Source organism: Salvelinus sp. IW2-2015, unplaced genomic scaffold (genome assembly GCF_002910315.2).
Source record: "Salvelinus sp. IW2-2015 unplaced genomic scaffold, ASM291031v2 Un_scaffold845, whole genome shotgun sequence".
Taxonomy (NCBI): Eukaryota; Metazoa; Chordata; class Actinopteri; order Salmoniformes; family Salmonidae; genus Salvelinus; species Salvelinus sp. IW2-2015.
In genome coordinates this window covers 397785-411817 of record NW_019942627.1, presented here as the reverse complement: position 1 = coordinate 411817, position 14033 = coordinate 397785, and the positions used below count along the sequence as shown (strand labels likewise).

Sequence of the window (14033 nt, the reverse complement as noted above, 5' to 3'; positions counted from 1 at the left end):
AAAGGAGAGAGGATGGGGCTGTTGACGGGGACATGAGTCACATTCGTGGAGGGCTATAATAGCAGGGGGTACCGGTACAGAGTCAATGTGGAGGCTATATACAGGGGGTACCGTACAGAGTCAATGTGGCGGCTATATACAGGGGGTACGCGTACAGAGTCAATGTGGAGGCTATATACAGGGGGTACCGGTACAGAGTCAATGTGGAGGCTATATACAGGGGTACCGGTACAGAGTCAATGTGGAGACTATATACAGGGGTACGCGTACAGAGTCAATGTGGAGACTATACTAAGGGTGCATGGTACAGAGTCAATGTGGAGGCTATATACAGGGTGTTGTACCGGTACAGAGTCAATGTGGAGGATATATACAGGGTATTACGGGTACAGGAGTCAATGTGGAGGCCACCGGTTAGCAATCAGATGTTTAAGTTATTGACAGTTGTAAATTTCCACCACTGGCTAATTTCAAAGCTCCAACAAAAACCATGTGGAGTGCAATATTCATTAAACTCGTTAAATAATTTTGGAGTACCTTCTCAGATAAGTGATCATACTTATCTAAAATTACAGAGTCACATGTGCTGATACAAGCCCATGAAATACGCCATTTCTTGCCAATTGAAAATATGACTACAGGTCGTGCCAGCACGTGACAGCACACAGCAGCAACATGGTGAGTTTACATTTTCAAATGCATTGTCTTATTTTATACTGGTAAATGATTTGATTGATTAAAATCCCATTAGCCCGACGGCTAGTCTTACTGGGGTCAGACACATAACCAAAAATACCTTCATGACCAAAAAAATTACTTTTTCAATTTACATACATACACACGTCAGTCCAGACACACAACCCAGTAGGTCAAGTGTCAGTAACAGAACACACAACCAGTAGGTCACATGTCAGTCCGACACACAACCAGTAGGTCACATGTCAGTACACACACACAACCAGTAGGTCACATGTCAGTACATACACACAACCAGTAGGTCACATGTCAGTACATACACACAACCAGTAGGTCACACGTCAGTACAAGACACACACAACCAGTGACACACAACAGTAGGCTCACATGTCAGTACAGACACACAACAGTAGGTCACACGTCAGTACAGACAACAACCAGTAGGACACACAACCAGTAGGTCACATGTCAGTGCCAGAAGTCAGTCCAGACACACAACCAGTAGGTCACATGTCAGTACATACACACAACCAGTAGGTCACATGTCAGTACAGACACACAACCAGTAGGTCACACGTCAGTCCAGACACACAACCAGTAGGTCCCATTCAGAATGTTCTGGATGCAAAGAGGGCTTTGACCCGGTACTAGTTGTGTACCTAATAAACTAGCAAGTGAATAACGGTGACAAACATTCATACAATGCTGAAAATAAGTTTCTTACCAGACAGGTTGAATTTGTAGACTCCTCCAGTGGATTTGACAACGTCGGGGTTGAGGACTCCCTTGATGATACTGAATGTTTCTGCTATGGGCCCACCGGTAGCAGCGCTGCGCGGGTCACCCTTAACTCCTGGGATGACAACCTGATCCCCCATGTTCTGCACCAGAGCCTCAGCCTCATCCAGGAAGAAGTCTGGGAGCAGTGCATTACCTGTGGTCACACAGAGACACACTATTAGCATAACCACTCGGTACAGCCAGAAGACGACTTGGCCACCCCTCGGAGCCTGGTTCCTCTTTAGGTTTCCTCCTAGGTTCCTGCCTTTAAGTATGTCGTTTTTCCTAGTCACTGTGCTTCTGCATCATTGCCTCTCTTGGGGTTTTAGTCTGGGTATAAATGTGACAACTGCCGATGTAAAAAAAAAAAAAAAAGTTTTATATAAATTATTTTGCTTGATTGACACCCACATCTATGCTCTGTGGACACCATGGGAAACATTCTCTAGAGGCGAAGATGTTGGGGTGGAGGGGAAGAGGTTATAAACTGACATATTTAATTATTTTAAGAAGGTCATACTATGGATTATTTAGCCATTTGATTTAGAATTATAGGACCTCTTTAGGTATAAAAAAAAATACATATTTGATCATATTGAATGGCCTTTAGTACCAAATCCCATAGAAACACATTGAATAACATTCATAAATAGCAACATCAAAAAAGACATTCAAAAAAATAGATAAGAAATAAAGGTTTGGAAGTGTCTGTCCTATATCTAGGAGATATAAGAACACTCAGGAAACAATTGCTTTTAAACACATTTAACACCTTTTGGGGGGAGGGGCACAAAACTACTTCGATACTTCCATTTGTTTTTTAAACCCGGTTACCGTCAGACGAGGCCTGTGACACGTGTGGGGGTCTTAGTGTGGGGGTCATATTAGTTTATAAGCCAAACCGATTTTCGGGACGTCTAATGGTCTGACAAACACCGCAGTAGCTCAGCCACCTTCCACAACAGATCCAATAAAACACATCTTATCTTTAAAACTGACGGATCTAGACGGGGATTTTTCTACTTATACTGACGCACCAGCGCATCAAGAGACTCTCGGGGGGTTATTAAAGACTCTAGGGGTGGGGGGGGGTGATTAAAGACTCTAGGGGGGGTGATTAAAGACTCTAGGGGGGGTGATTAAAGACTCTCGGAGGGGTATTAAAGACTCTCGGAGGGGTATTCAATTTGACACTAGAGATCCAAGCGGTAGGATTACTGTATCAGGCTGTTTTATACCTGTGACGTAGCATCCTGTGATAAACCTCACATCATCGCGCACATACCTGGAGCGACGGCGTAAATGTCAAAGTCTTTAATTCCCTCGGTCTTCAGAATTTCCTCGTCGATGACAAAGTTCCCGGTGTAGCTGGGCGGCTTACCGAGGATGGCGTAGGCTGCGTCTGACATGATGTCAACGTTACGACACTGCTTACCCACCTCCGCACCACCTAACATCTCCATGGCAGCAGTCTGGATTGCTGGAGGAAATAACAGAACATTCAGGAAGATTTTTTAAAATATATATATTAAAGAGTTTTATTTTAATTACTTCAAAATACTTTATGTATTGGCACATAGGAAGTTATTTCGAAAGCACTGATAGGATTCCAGATGACAACAAAGTGACATCTAACAGACAAACAAGTCTTCTCACGTCTACTCTGGGTCATTAAAACGGGTTAAACCGTGTAAGTTATATATCTTTCAACACATACCCGTCTTAGGCCATAAGGCATTGACAGCGATGGACCCTCTGAACTCCTCAGCCATGCCCAGAACACACATGGACATGCCGTACTTGGCCATTGTGTATGCTAAAAGGGAAACCATCAAAACAAAAAGGAAGAACAGGTTAAAAACACAAGTCAAAGATCTTGTTTTCAAATCTTCCTCAGTGCGTCGCAACAATCTCTCCTGTCTCCTCAACTTGTTCACTACTACCCACAAAATCTAAAAGCTTTGGATTGGTGGAGACAGGGGCTAGAGGGAGTTTCCCATCATATTTCTTATTACAAGCCATTTTCCCTTTTTAAATGAGTGAAGGGAAGTGCACACTCTGGGTAGAAAGGACTGATATTTGAGACTCCGACAGTAAATTAAGCCTTCCTTACCTGTGTGGTTTTTAAACCAGATGGGGTTTAGGTTGAGCGGTGGGCTGAGGTTCAGGATGTGAGGGTTTTTACTCTTCAACAGATGTGGGATGCACAGCTTAGACCTGGGGGGGAAACGACAGCTTAGACCTGGGGGGGGAAACTGACAGCTTAGAACCTGGGGGGGGAAAACGACAGCTTAGACTGGGGGGGAAAACGACAGTTAGACCTGGGGGGGGGAAAACTGACAGCTTAGAACCTCGATTGGGGGGGGGAAAACGACAGCTTAAGACTGGGGGGGGGAAACGACAGCTTAGACCTGGGGGGGGGGAAACGACAGCTTAGACCTGGGGGGGGGAAACGACAGCTTAGACCTCGGGGGGAACGCAGCTTAGCCTGGGGGGGAAACGACAGCTTTAGACTGGGGGGGGAAACGACAGCTTAGACCTGGGGGGGGAAACGACAGCTTAGACTGGGGGGGGGAAACGACAGCTTTAGACCTGGGGGGGGGAAAACGAAGCTTAGATCGCTGGGGGGGGGAAACGATCAGGCTTAGCGTGGGGGGGGGAAATCGACAGCTAGACCCCTGGGGGGGAACGAACAGCTAGACTCTGGGGGGGGAACGACAGTTGTAGACTGGGGGGGGAACCGACAGCTTGACCTGGGGGGGGGAAACGAACAGCTTAAGACCTGGGGGGGCGGAAACGACAGCTTAGACCTGGGGGGGGGAAACGACAGCTTTAGACCTGGGGGGGGAAGACAGCTTACCTGGGGGGAAACGACACGCTTAGACCTTGGGGGGGGAAACGACAGCTTGACCTGGGGGGAAAGCGGACAGCTTATACTGGGGGGGGAACGAAGCTTTAAGACTGGGGGGGGGAAACGACAGCTTAGCCTGGGGGGGGAACACGAACAGTTAGACGGGACGACACTTGAGATGGGGGGGAAACGACAGCTTAGACTGGGGGGGGAAACGACAGGCTTAGACCTGGGGGGGGAAACGACAGCTTGACTGGGGGGGAACGACAGCTTAGACTTGGGGGGGAAACGACAGCTTAGACCTGGGGGGGAAACGACAGCTTAGACTGCGGGGGGGAAACGACAGCTTAGACCCTGGGGGGGGAAACGACAGCTTAGACTGGGGGGGGGGGGGGAAAACGACAAGCTTAAGAACCTGGGGGGGGGAAACGACAGCTTAGACCTCTGGGGGGGGGAAACGACTAGCTGGGGAACGACGTTAGACCTGGGGGGGGGAACGACGCTTAGCCTGGGGGGGGGAAAACGACAGCTTAGACCTGGGGGGGGGAAACGACAGCTTAGAATGGGGGGCGACTGAGGGGGGGGGAGCAGTTAACCGGGGGGGAACGAGCTTTAGACTGGGGGGGGAACAGAACAGCTTAGACCTGGGGGGGGAAACGACAGCTTAGACTGGGGGGGAAACGACAGCTTAGACCTGGGGGGGAAACGACGCTTGATGGGGGGGAAACGACAGCTTAGACCTGGGGGGGAAACGAGCTTGACCTGGGGGGGGAAACGAAAGCTTTAGACCTGGGGGGGGGAAACGTACAGCTTAGACCTGGGGGGGGGGAAACGACAGCTTTGGACCTGGGGGGGGGGAAACGACAGCTTAGACCTGGGGGGGGGAAAACGAGAGCTTAGACCTGGGGGGTGAAACGAGAGCCTTGAGCTGGGGGGGGAAAACGAGAGTTAGAGACCTGGGGGGGGAAAAATCGACAGCTTAGACCTGGGGGGGGGGGACGACAGTTTTAGACCCTGGGGGGGGGGAAACGACAGCTTAGACTGGGGGGGGCGAAACGCAGCTTAGACCTGGGGGGGGGGAAACGACAGCTTAGACCTGGCAAAGCGACAGTTTAGACCTGGCAAAGCGACAGTTTAGACCTGGCAAAGCGACAGTTTAGACCTGGTAAAACAATTCAGAAATAAATTTTTCATTAAGGCTTCTTCGTTGAATGAAACCCTCCCGAAGTACTGAGTAAAGGGTCTGAATACTTATGCAAATGTAATTTCACTTTTTTAAATATACACATCAGCAAAAATTTCTAAAAACCTGTTTATGCTTTTTCATTATGGGGTATTGTGATGTCACTATGGGGTATTGTGATGTCATTATAGGGTATTGTGATGTCATTATGGGGTATTGTGTGTAGATTGCCGTGCAATAAAATTGTCTATGACAGGGTGGCTGGAGCCTGACAATTTTTAGGACCATCCTGACACCACCTGGTATAGAGGTCCTGGATGGCAGGAAGCTGGGACTTTGTGATGTACTGGGCCAGACGCACTACCCTCTGTAGCGCCTTGCGGTCGGAAGCCGAGCAGTTGCCGTACCAGGCAGTGATGCAACCGGTCAGGATGCTCTCGATGTTGCAGCTGTAGAACCTTTTGAGGATCCATGCAAAATATTTTCAGTCTCCTGAGGGGGAATAGGTTTTGTCGTGCCCTCTTAACTACTGTCTTGGTGTGTTTGGACCATTCTAGTTTGTTGTTGATGTGGACCAAGGAACTTGAAGCTCTCAACCTGCTCTACTACAGTCCCGTCGATGAGAATGGAGGCGTGCTCGGTCCTCCTTTTCCTGTAGTCCACAATAATTTCCTTTGTCTTGATCACATTGAGGGAGAGGTTGTTGCCCTGGCACCACACGGCCAGCTCCTATAAGCTGTCTCGTCGTTGATCACTGTTGTGTCGTCTGCAAACTTGGTGTTGGAGTCGTGCCTGGCCATGCAGTCGTGGGTGAACAGGGAGTAGAGGGGACAGAGCACCTACCCCTGAGGGGCTCCAATGTTGAGGATCAGCGTGGCAGATGTGTTGCTACCTACCCTCACCACCTGTGGGCGGCCCGTCAGGAAGTCCAGGATCCAGTTGCAGAGGGAGGTGTTTAGTCCCAGGGTCCTTAGCTTAGTGATGAGCTTTGAGGGCACTATGGTGTTGAACGCTGAGCTGTAGTCAATGAATAGCATTTAGGCAGGTTACCTGAGTGTTCTTGGGCACAGGGACTATGGTGGTCTGCTTGAAACATGTTGGTATTACAGACTCGGACAGGGAGAGGTTGAAAATGTCAGTGAAGTCACTTGCCAGTTGGTCAGCGCATGCTCGCAGTACACACCCTGGTAATCTGTCTGGCCCATCAGCCTTGTGAATGTTGACCTGTTTAAAGGTTTACTCACGTCGGCTGCGGAGAGCGTGATCACACAGTCGTCCGGAACAGCTGATACTCTCATGCATGCCTCAGTGTTGCTTGCCTCGAAGCGAGCATATAAGTGATTTAGCTCAGCTGGTATGCTCATGTCACTGGGCAGCTTGCGGCTGTGCTTCCCTTTGTAGTCCCTGGATCGGTTTGTGGTGGTAAATAGACAGCTACGAAAAATAGATAAACTCTTGGTAAATAGCGTACTCTACAGCTTATCATGAGGTATTCTACCTCAGACGAGTAAAACCTTGAGCATTCCTTAATAGTAGAGATCGCGCACCAGCGGTTGTTGACAAGGAGACACAAACCACCACCCCTCATCTTACCAGAGGTTGCTGTTCTGTCTTGCCGATGCACTGAAAACCCAGCCAACTGTAGATTATCCATGTCCTCGTTCTGCCAAGACTGTGAAACATAAGATATTACCGTTTTTTTTTTTTTTATGTCCCGTTGGTAGGATAGTCTTGAACGGCGCTTTTCCAGTTTATTCTCCAGTAGGACGGATGGTAAAGGCGGATTATCCACTAACATACAAATTCTCACCAAGCACCTGGATCTAGGCCCCCGTATCGGTTTCTCATCCTCAAGCGAAGGGTGGGGATTTGGGCCTGGTCCGGGAGGAGCCTTAAATCTTTTGCCTGCGTTTCGTTAAAAAAAAAAAAAAAACATTTAAAGAAAGTTTTGTCCAGTCCGAGTTGAGTAATCACTGTTCTGATGTTCAGAAGCTCTTTCCGGTCACAAGAGACGGTGGCAGAAACATTATGTACAACAAAAAATGTAAACAATGAAACAAAAAACAAAAAAAACACAGAATAGCAGAATCGGTTAGGAACACAAAACGGCAGCCATCCCCTCCGGCGCCATTACCACTTCCAGGTCAGTGATCAGGTGTCGCTACACTCCAATCCGTACTTAAAACCTGAAAAATAATTCTTAGCCAAGCTCGCTCTTAAATGGCAAGGACCATATAGGATTGTGGAGCAACGTGGTCCCGTGTGGCTCAGTTGGTAGAGCATGGCGCTTGCAACGCCAGGGTTGTGGGTTCATTCCCCACGGGGGGACCAGGATGAATATGTATGAACTTTCCAATTTGTAAGTCGCTCTGGATAAGAGCGTCTGCTAAATGACTTAAATGTAAATGTAAATGGAGCAGATGAAGTACCGAGTACTCTGAAGTACCGAGTGGTGAAAGAGGACACAGGTGAAGATATGCGCGTTGTCCATGTCTCACGCCTTCAGGCTTGTTAGCCGAGGAATTGGAGGAGATTGAACGGTCCTGAATATCTGAAGAGGAAAGTGATGGAGAAGTTTCTCGGATTCCCAGACGTCTCACACTTTAAGGCCCGTTACCCCTCAGCTGATGAGTGAACACCGCAAAGTCACAAATATCATTGAGGAGGAAAGTGAGGAGACTTTAATATGTACCTTCCATGGCATTGGTCGGCTTTTTCCAGGGGAAGGGGTGTGTGTGTGTGACGGCCCTGAATTTGTCTAAACCGTCTCAGTGCTTCCCCTTCAATTCCCTATTAAATAGCCAGCATCAGATGCGCAAAAGTTTGGGGTGACAGTGGTGCGAATGAGGAAGTTTCAACCCTCCGGTCCAAAGCTCCTTTTCTCTGTTTTGTATTTAAAAGTTTTATAGTTGTGTTGCAAGAGTTAAAACGGATCTACTCATTTCAATTGTTGGGACTACTTATCTCCGTTGTTCTCCGCTGTGGCCTTTCTCCTCTGGAGATCTGTTGGTAGATTGGATTGTCTGACTGTCCCCACTGATGACAACCTTTTTTTCCCAGACGGTATTTCATTTGTTTTTTATTGTGATTTACACCATGTTGGTAGATGTGTTTAGTTGTAGGTGAAGATTTACTGACATTACTGATAACGTTTATTGTGTGTGGAATGAGAGTTTATTACAATCTGATTGTATGAATGAAACCGGTTTTACACATTCATTTATGACTGAAGTTAGTTGGTTTCACTCCATCTACCGGGCGGGACAATATTTTTTATGCCCGAGGTATGGGACATTTACAGGTGAACGTAAGATATTATTTTGAAATTGTGATGTTATTGTGCATTATCATTTGTTTTGAAGTGTTTATGGAAAGTTTATTTTCCTTTCTGACTTTTTACCCCCCCCCCCCCATGGGTCCTTTGTATTGGTGTAGACTTGACTGACAGATGTGACCAACTGACAAACTAAAATTAGAAACCAAACTTTTCTCTGCTAGGCATGACCTACAGTTGAAGTCGGAAGTTTACATACACTTAGGTTGGAGTCATTAAAACTCGTTTTTTCAACCACTCCACAAATTTCTTGTTTTAACAAACTATAGTTTTGGTAAGTCGGTTATGATATCTACTTTGTGCATGACACAAGTCATTTTTCCAACAATTGTTGACACAGACAGATTATTTCACTGTATCACAATTCCAGTGGGTCAGAAGTTTACATACACTAAGTTGACTGTGCCTTTAAACAGCTTGGAAAATTCAAGGAAATTATGTCATGGCTTTAGAAGCTTCTGATAGGCTAATTGACATCATTTGAGTCAAATGGAGGTTTACCTGTGGACGTATTTCAAGGCCTACCTTCAAACTCAGTGCCTCTTCGCTTGACATCATGGGAAAAATCTAAAGAAATCAGCCAAGACCTCAGATTTATTTTTTTGTAGACCTCCAGAAGTCTGATTTATCCTTGGAAATCAATTTCCAAACGCCTGAAGGTACTACGTTCATCTGTACAAACAATAGTACGCAAGTATAAACACCATGGGACCACGCAGCTGTCATACCTCTCAGGAAGGAGGCGTGTTCTGTCTCCTAGAGATGAACGTACTTTGCGAAAAGCGCAAATCAATCCCAGAACAACAGCAAAAGACCATGTGAAGATGCTGGAGGAAACAGGTACAAAAGTATCTATATCCACAGTGAAACGAGTCCTATATCGACATAACCTGAAAGGACACTCGGCAAGGAAGAAGCCACTGCTCCAAAACCACCATAAAAAAGCCAGACTACGGTTTGCAACTGCACATGGGGACAAAGATCGTACTTTTTGGAGAAATGTCCTCTGGTCAGATGAAACAAAAATAGAACTGTTTGGCCATAGTGACCATCGTTATGTTTGGAGGAAAAAGGGGGAGGCTTGCAAGCCGAAGAACACCATCCCAACCGMGAAGKACGGGGGMGGCAGCATCATGTTGTGGGGGTGCTTTGCTGCAGGAGGGACTGGTGCACTTCACAAAATAGATGGCATCATGAGGCAGGAAAATGATGTGGATATATTGAAGCAACATATCAAAACATCAGTCAGGAAGTTAAAGCCATCTAGGTTTGATGACATCTAGGATTTGATACCAGTAACCCTCCAGTTGTTGTGGGGGGGGATACCAGTAACCCTCCAGCTCACTGCCCACCAGATTTTCCCCATCAGACCCGGTATTCAAACTGGCAACCCATCGGGTTGCTGGCTCTCTTCTAACTGCTAGGCTACCAATACCAATGCTTAGAGAGTTTTCTAGAATAAATAAAGAATGCAAAATAGCACACAATCAAAAAAGGTTTAATAGATGTAGGCCTAGTTGACCTGGCCATCCTGTTGAGTATGTATTCATTCACTCACAATCAAAAGGTTAAATAGATGTAGGCCTAGTTGACCTGGCCATCCTGTTGAGTATGTATTCATTCACTCAAAATCAAAAGGTTAAATAGATGTAGGCCTAGTTGACCTAGCCATCCTGTTGAGTATGTATTCATTCACTCACGTCAGATAGGTCCCTCTGAGGTTGACGCCCAACATAAGGTCCACTTTCTTCATGGGTGTCTCCAGGGTTCCCGTCAGACTAATGGCACTGGCATTGTTCACCAGGATATCAATACCTGGACACAGACATATGTTAAAAAGGGACACTTCACCTATAAATAAATTCACATCTCAAACGTAGACCAATTTCAAGATGAAATGACGTCCAATGACATTGTTTGTGTAGATCCAGCTTTACGCCTAAATCCACACAAAAAATAAATGGAAAAGATAAGCACAGTTTAATCTCGTGAACAGATCAACGTAAACATAACTGATACAGTAGAATCTGTCAGGAAACAACAGAATGCGGTAGCTAGCAAGCAGCAGTAGTTTCGGTGTTTGAGTTTTTCCGAAGAAAACAAATTATATGGACAAATCATGATTTCGCAGGTGTTAGCATCTTTTGAATTTTGCAAGGGGAGGGGGGTCTTTCGGCCCGTAATTTGCAAAGAGAGAAGGTGGAGAGGGGCTCTCCAGGGGCTGGTTCTACCATCTAGAATCCCTTCTAACCCGTATGGACCCAGAACTTAATGGAGCAGCCCACCAATTAAGCAATATTTTATAAATTTAACCTTATATTTAACTAGTTAAGCCAGATAAGAACGAATTCTTATTTTACAATGACAGACCTACACCGGCCAAACCCTAACCAGGACGACGCTGGGCCAATAGTGCGCCGCCCTATGGGACTCCCGATCACAGCCGGTTGTGATAAAGCCCAGGATCGAACCAGGCTCTGTAGTGACGCCCTCTAGCACTGTGATGCAGTGCCTTAGACCGCTGCGCTACTCGAGAGCAATACTTTAGTTCTGTGTTAACCGATATTAAAACACGGTCTAATTCTCTTGGTTATTCTGTGCTTTTCCCCTTCATTCGGGGTGTAATGTGATGCTGCTCACCTCCAAACTTCTGCACGGCCTGTTCCACTGCCTCTCCAATCTGCTTCTCATCTCTGACGTCTACGATACAAGGCAACGCTTTGCCTCCCAATGCCTCGACTAGCAACACGCACAGGGATAAGCAACACGTACTTATTATCAAATCATTTCAGAAGTCATGAAGCTCAAGAATGTCTAGTAAACTGGGAGGGACTAAATGGTGAAAAGACAGAAAGTTACATGTCAAGGACAGTCAAAAGTGTGATAATTTGGTGGTTTAAGCCTAAAGCCAGAAAAAAAAATAATAATAAGATAACGTCAAGCTGTACTCACTTTCTTCTGCAGCGGTGTAGATGGTTCCAGGTAGTTTGGGGTGGGCCTGTGCTGTTTTAGCAGCTATGACAACATTGGCACCATCCTTAGCAGCTTTGAGTGCGATGGCTTTCCCAATCCCACGACTTGCCCCTGTAATGAACAGGGTTTTCCCCGCTAGCTTTCTGTAATTCACACACAACAAAGGAATAGGTTGTTCTGCAGGATAGGTTAGATTCAGGAGGACTGTTGCTGCCACTACACTGTATATAGGTAAAACGTGTAAGGAATTAGAAGATGGAGCAAAAATCCATACAGAACACCTTCAGGGAGGTGGCATCATCCAATCAAGAGATAATTCCAATCCTTGTCTCCTCAATTAGTGAAAGCAATATGTGGAACTCTACCAAGAGTCTAACAGGGTAGACCATATACCTGAATTTAACACAATGAATTCATTCAAGTTGACTTGAGTGCCAGAATGTTTGCCAAACATGAACAAAAAATAAATTAAATATATCAAAAAATAAATTTTAAAAAGGGTCTTGACAATGACAGAAAAGGAGTTGTCAAATGAAAACGTGTCAGTGTGTCACGTTCACGAGGTTGGAGTAATAACATGTTCAACTACTTGAGGCATTGCCACGAATCTACGTTGTGACTTTAGATTTCGAGAAAATTAACGACTAAGGAAGAATTTTTCAATTAGTTCATAGACTTCTCAAATCCCAAACTACGCGTACCTGGAAGTCTCGCGATGTTGCGATCGTGTTGTGAGACAGAGGTCACTCATTGGTTGGCTGTTACACTCCAGTGACCTTTAGCCTGAATCTCATTCCCCCCCCATCAGGTCTTTGTGACATTTTTATTTTATTTACCTAGGCATTCACCTACATGATACCTGCTAAGTTTACAACCAGTCAAAAACAATCTAAGTCTAGCTGTTTGAAATATATAGTTACATAACTAGTAGGTACACGTTGTAACGGTGATATGTACAGGATAAGAGCATGCGTGTGAAAGACAAACGGCAAAGTTCACTGACAACTCACGTTCTTTATCGTGGCTGGCTGTCTAGACTGTGTAGCCAAATGACTTGCTTACAAGCTAACCCTGGCTACTAACATTAACACGGCTTGTGCAAAGTTCTGGACAAAAAGTATTTCGCAATGCTCGTCATATGTTTCTCTTACAGCTTAGCTAATTGGTTACATACAAGTAAATCAACCACCTACGAACAGCTTGAAGGAGAAAACTAGACAACTATAGTCATGTTATGTAGCCAAGAGGCTAACGTTAGCAGGCTAGCTAGCTGACGTTACTTACCCTGTGTTTTGCAACATTCTGAAACGTCTGATTTCTCTTGCAGATATGTTTTTAACGCAGAGAATGTGAACGGACGATTCAGTTCAGGAGCAAGTCCGGTTCCCAACTTCGCTAAAACTATCCGGAAACAATGTGTCAAATTGCTGGTGTCCAACGGATGAAAGCAGCCGAAGTGGCCTTTACCCCAGTTAGAGATGTTATCTTCTTCTTTGGTAGCTTGGCGGCGTTCGTACATCTTGTTTGTGCATGCCGCCACCTACTGTGCGATAGTGTATGTTCAATCACCGTACATTTGTGATACAAAAATAAAAAGGGAGAAATTATAATAACGCACCACCAATCAGAAAATACTCAGACCCCTTGACTTTTTCAATTTGTTAAGTTACAGCCTTATTGTAAAATGTATTGAATTATTTGACCATGCTGGTCATTTATGAACATTTGAACATCTTGGCCATGTTCTGTTATAATCTCCACCCGGCACAGCCAGAAGAGGACTGGCCACCCCTCATAGCCTGGTTCCTCTCTAGGTTTCTTTCTAGGTTTTGGCTTATCTAGGTAGTTATTCCTAGCCACCGTCCTTCTACACCTGCATTGCTTGCTGTTTGGGGTTTTAGGCTGGGTTTCTGTACAGCACTTCGAGATATCAGCTGATGTACGAAGGGCTATATAAATAAATTTGATTTGATTTGACTAAATACATTTTTAAAATGAGCAATATACACACAATACCCCATAATGATAAAGTGAAAACAGGTTTTTAGACATTTTTACCAAAACATTTATGCAGCATTGAATGTCCCCAAGAACACATCATTCTTAAATGGAAGAAGTTTGAAATCACCAAGACTCTTCCTAGAGCTGGCCGCCCGGCCAAACTGAGCAATCAGGGGAAAAGGGCCTTGGTCAGGGAGGTGACCAAGACCCCGATG

The 14033-nt window shown here is 45.6% G+C and overlaps 1 protein-coding gene across 1 annotated transcript in view; it reads right to left on the bottom strand.

Annotated features, from left to right (window-relative positions):
• The window catches only part of hsdl2 (hydroxysteroid dehydrogenase like 2), an 18628-nt gene extending 5321 nt beyond the window's left edge, over window positions 1-13307 (bottom strand). Inside the window, exons 1-8 of the mRNA XM_024136263.2 lie at window positions 13102-13307; window positions 11797-11960; window positions 11485-11583; window positions 10545-10659; window positions 3590-3693; window positions 3194-3292; window positions 2762-2956; window positions 1421-1630 (exon numbers count right to left, since the gene is read on the bottom strand). Of these exons, the coding sequence (XP_023992031.1) occupies window positions 1421-1630; window positions 2762-2956; window positions 3194-3292; window positions 3590-3693; window positions 10545-10659; window positions 11485-11583; window positions 11797-11960; window positions 13102-13118 (1003 nt within the window). The 5' untranslated portion in view covers window positions 13119-13307. The remainder of the gene's footprint in view (window positions 1-1420; window positions 1631-2761; window positions 2957-3193; window positions 3293-3589; window positions 3694-10544; window positions 10660-11484; window positions 11584-11796; window positions 11961-13101) is intronic.
• Between the last annotated feature and the right edge of the window lie 726 nt (window positions 13308-14033).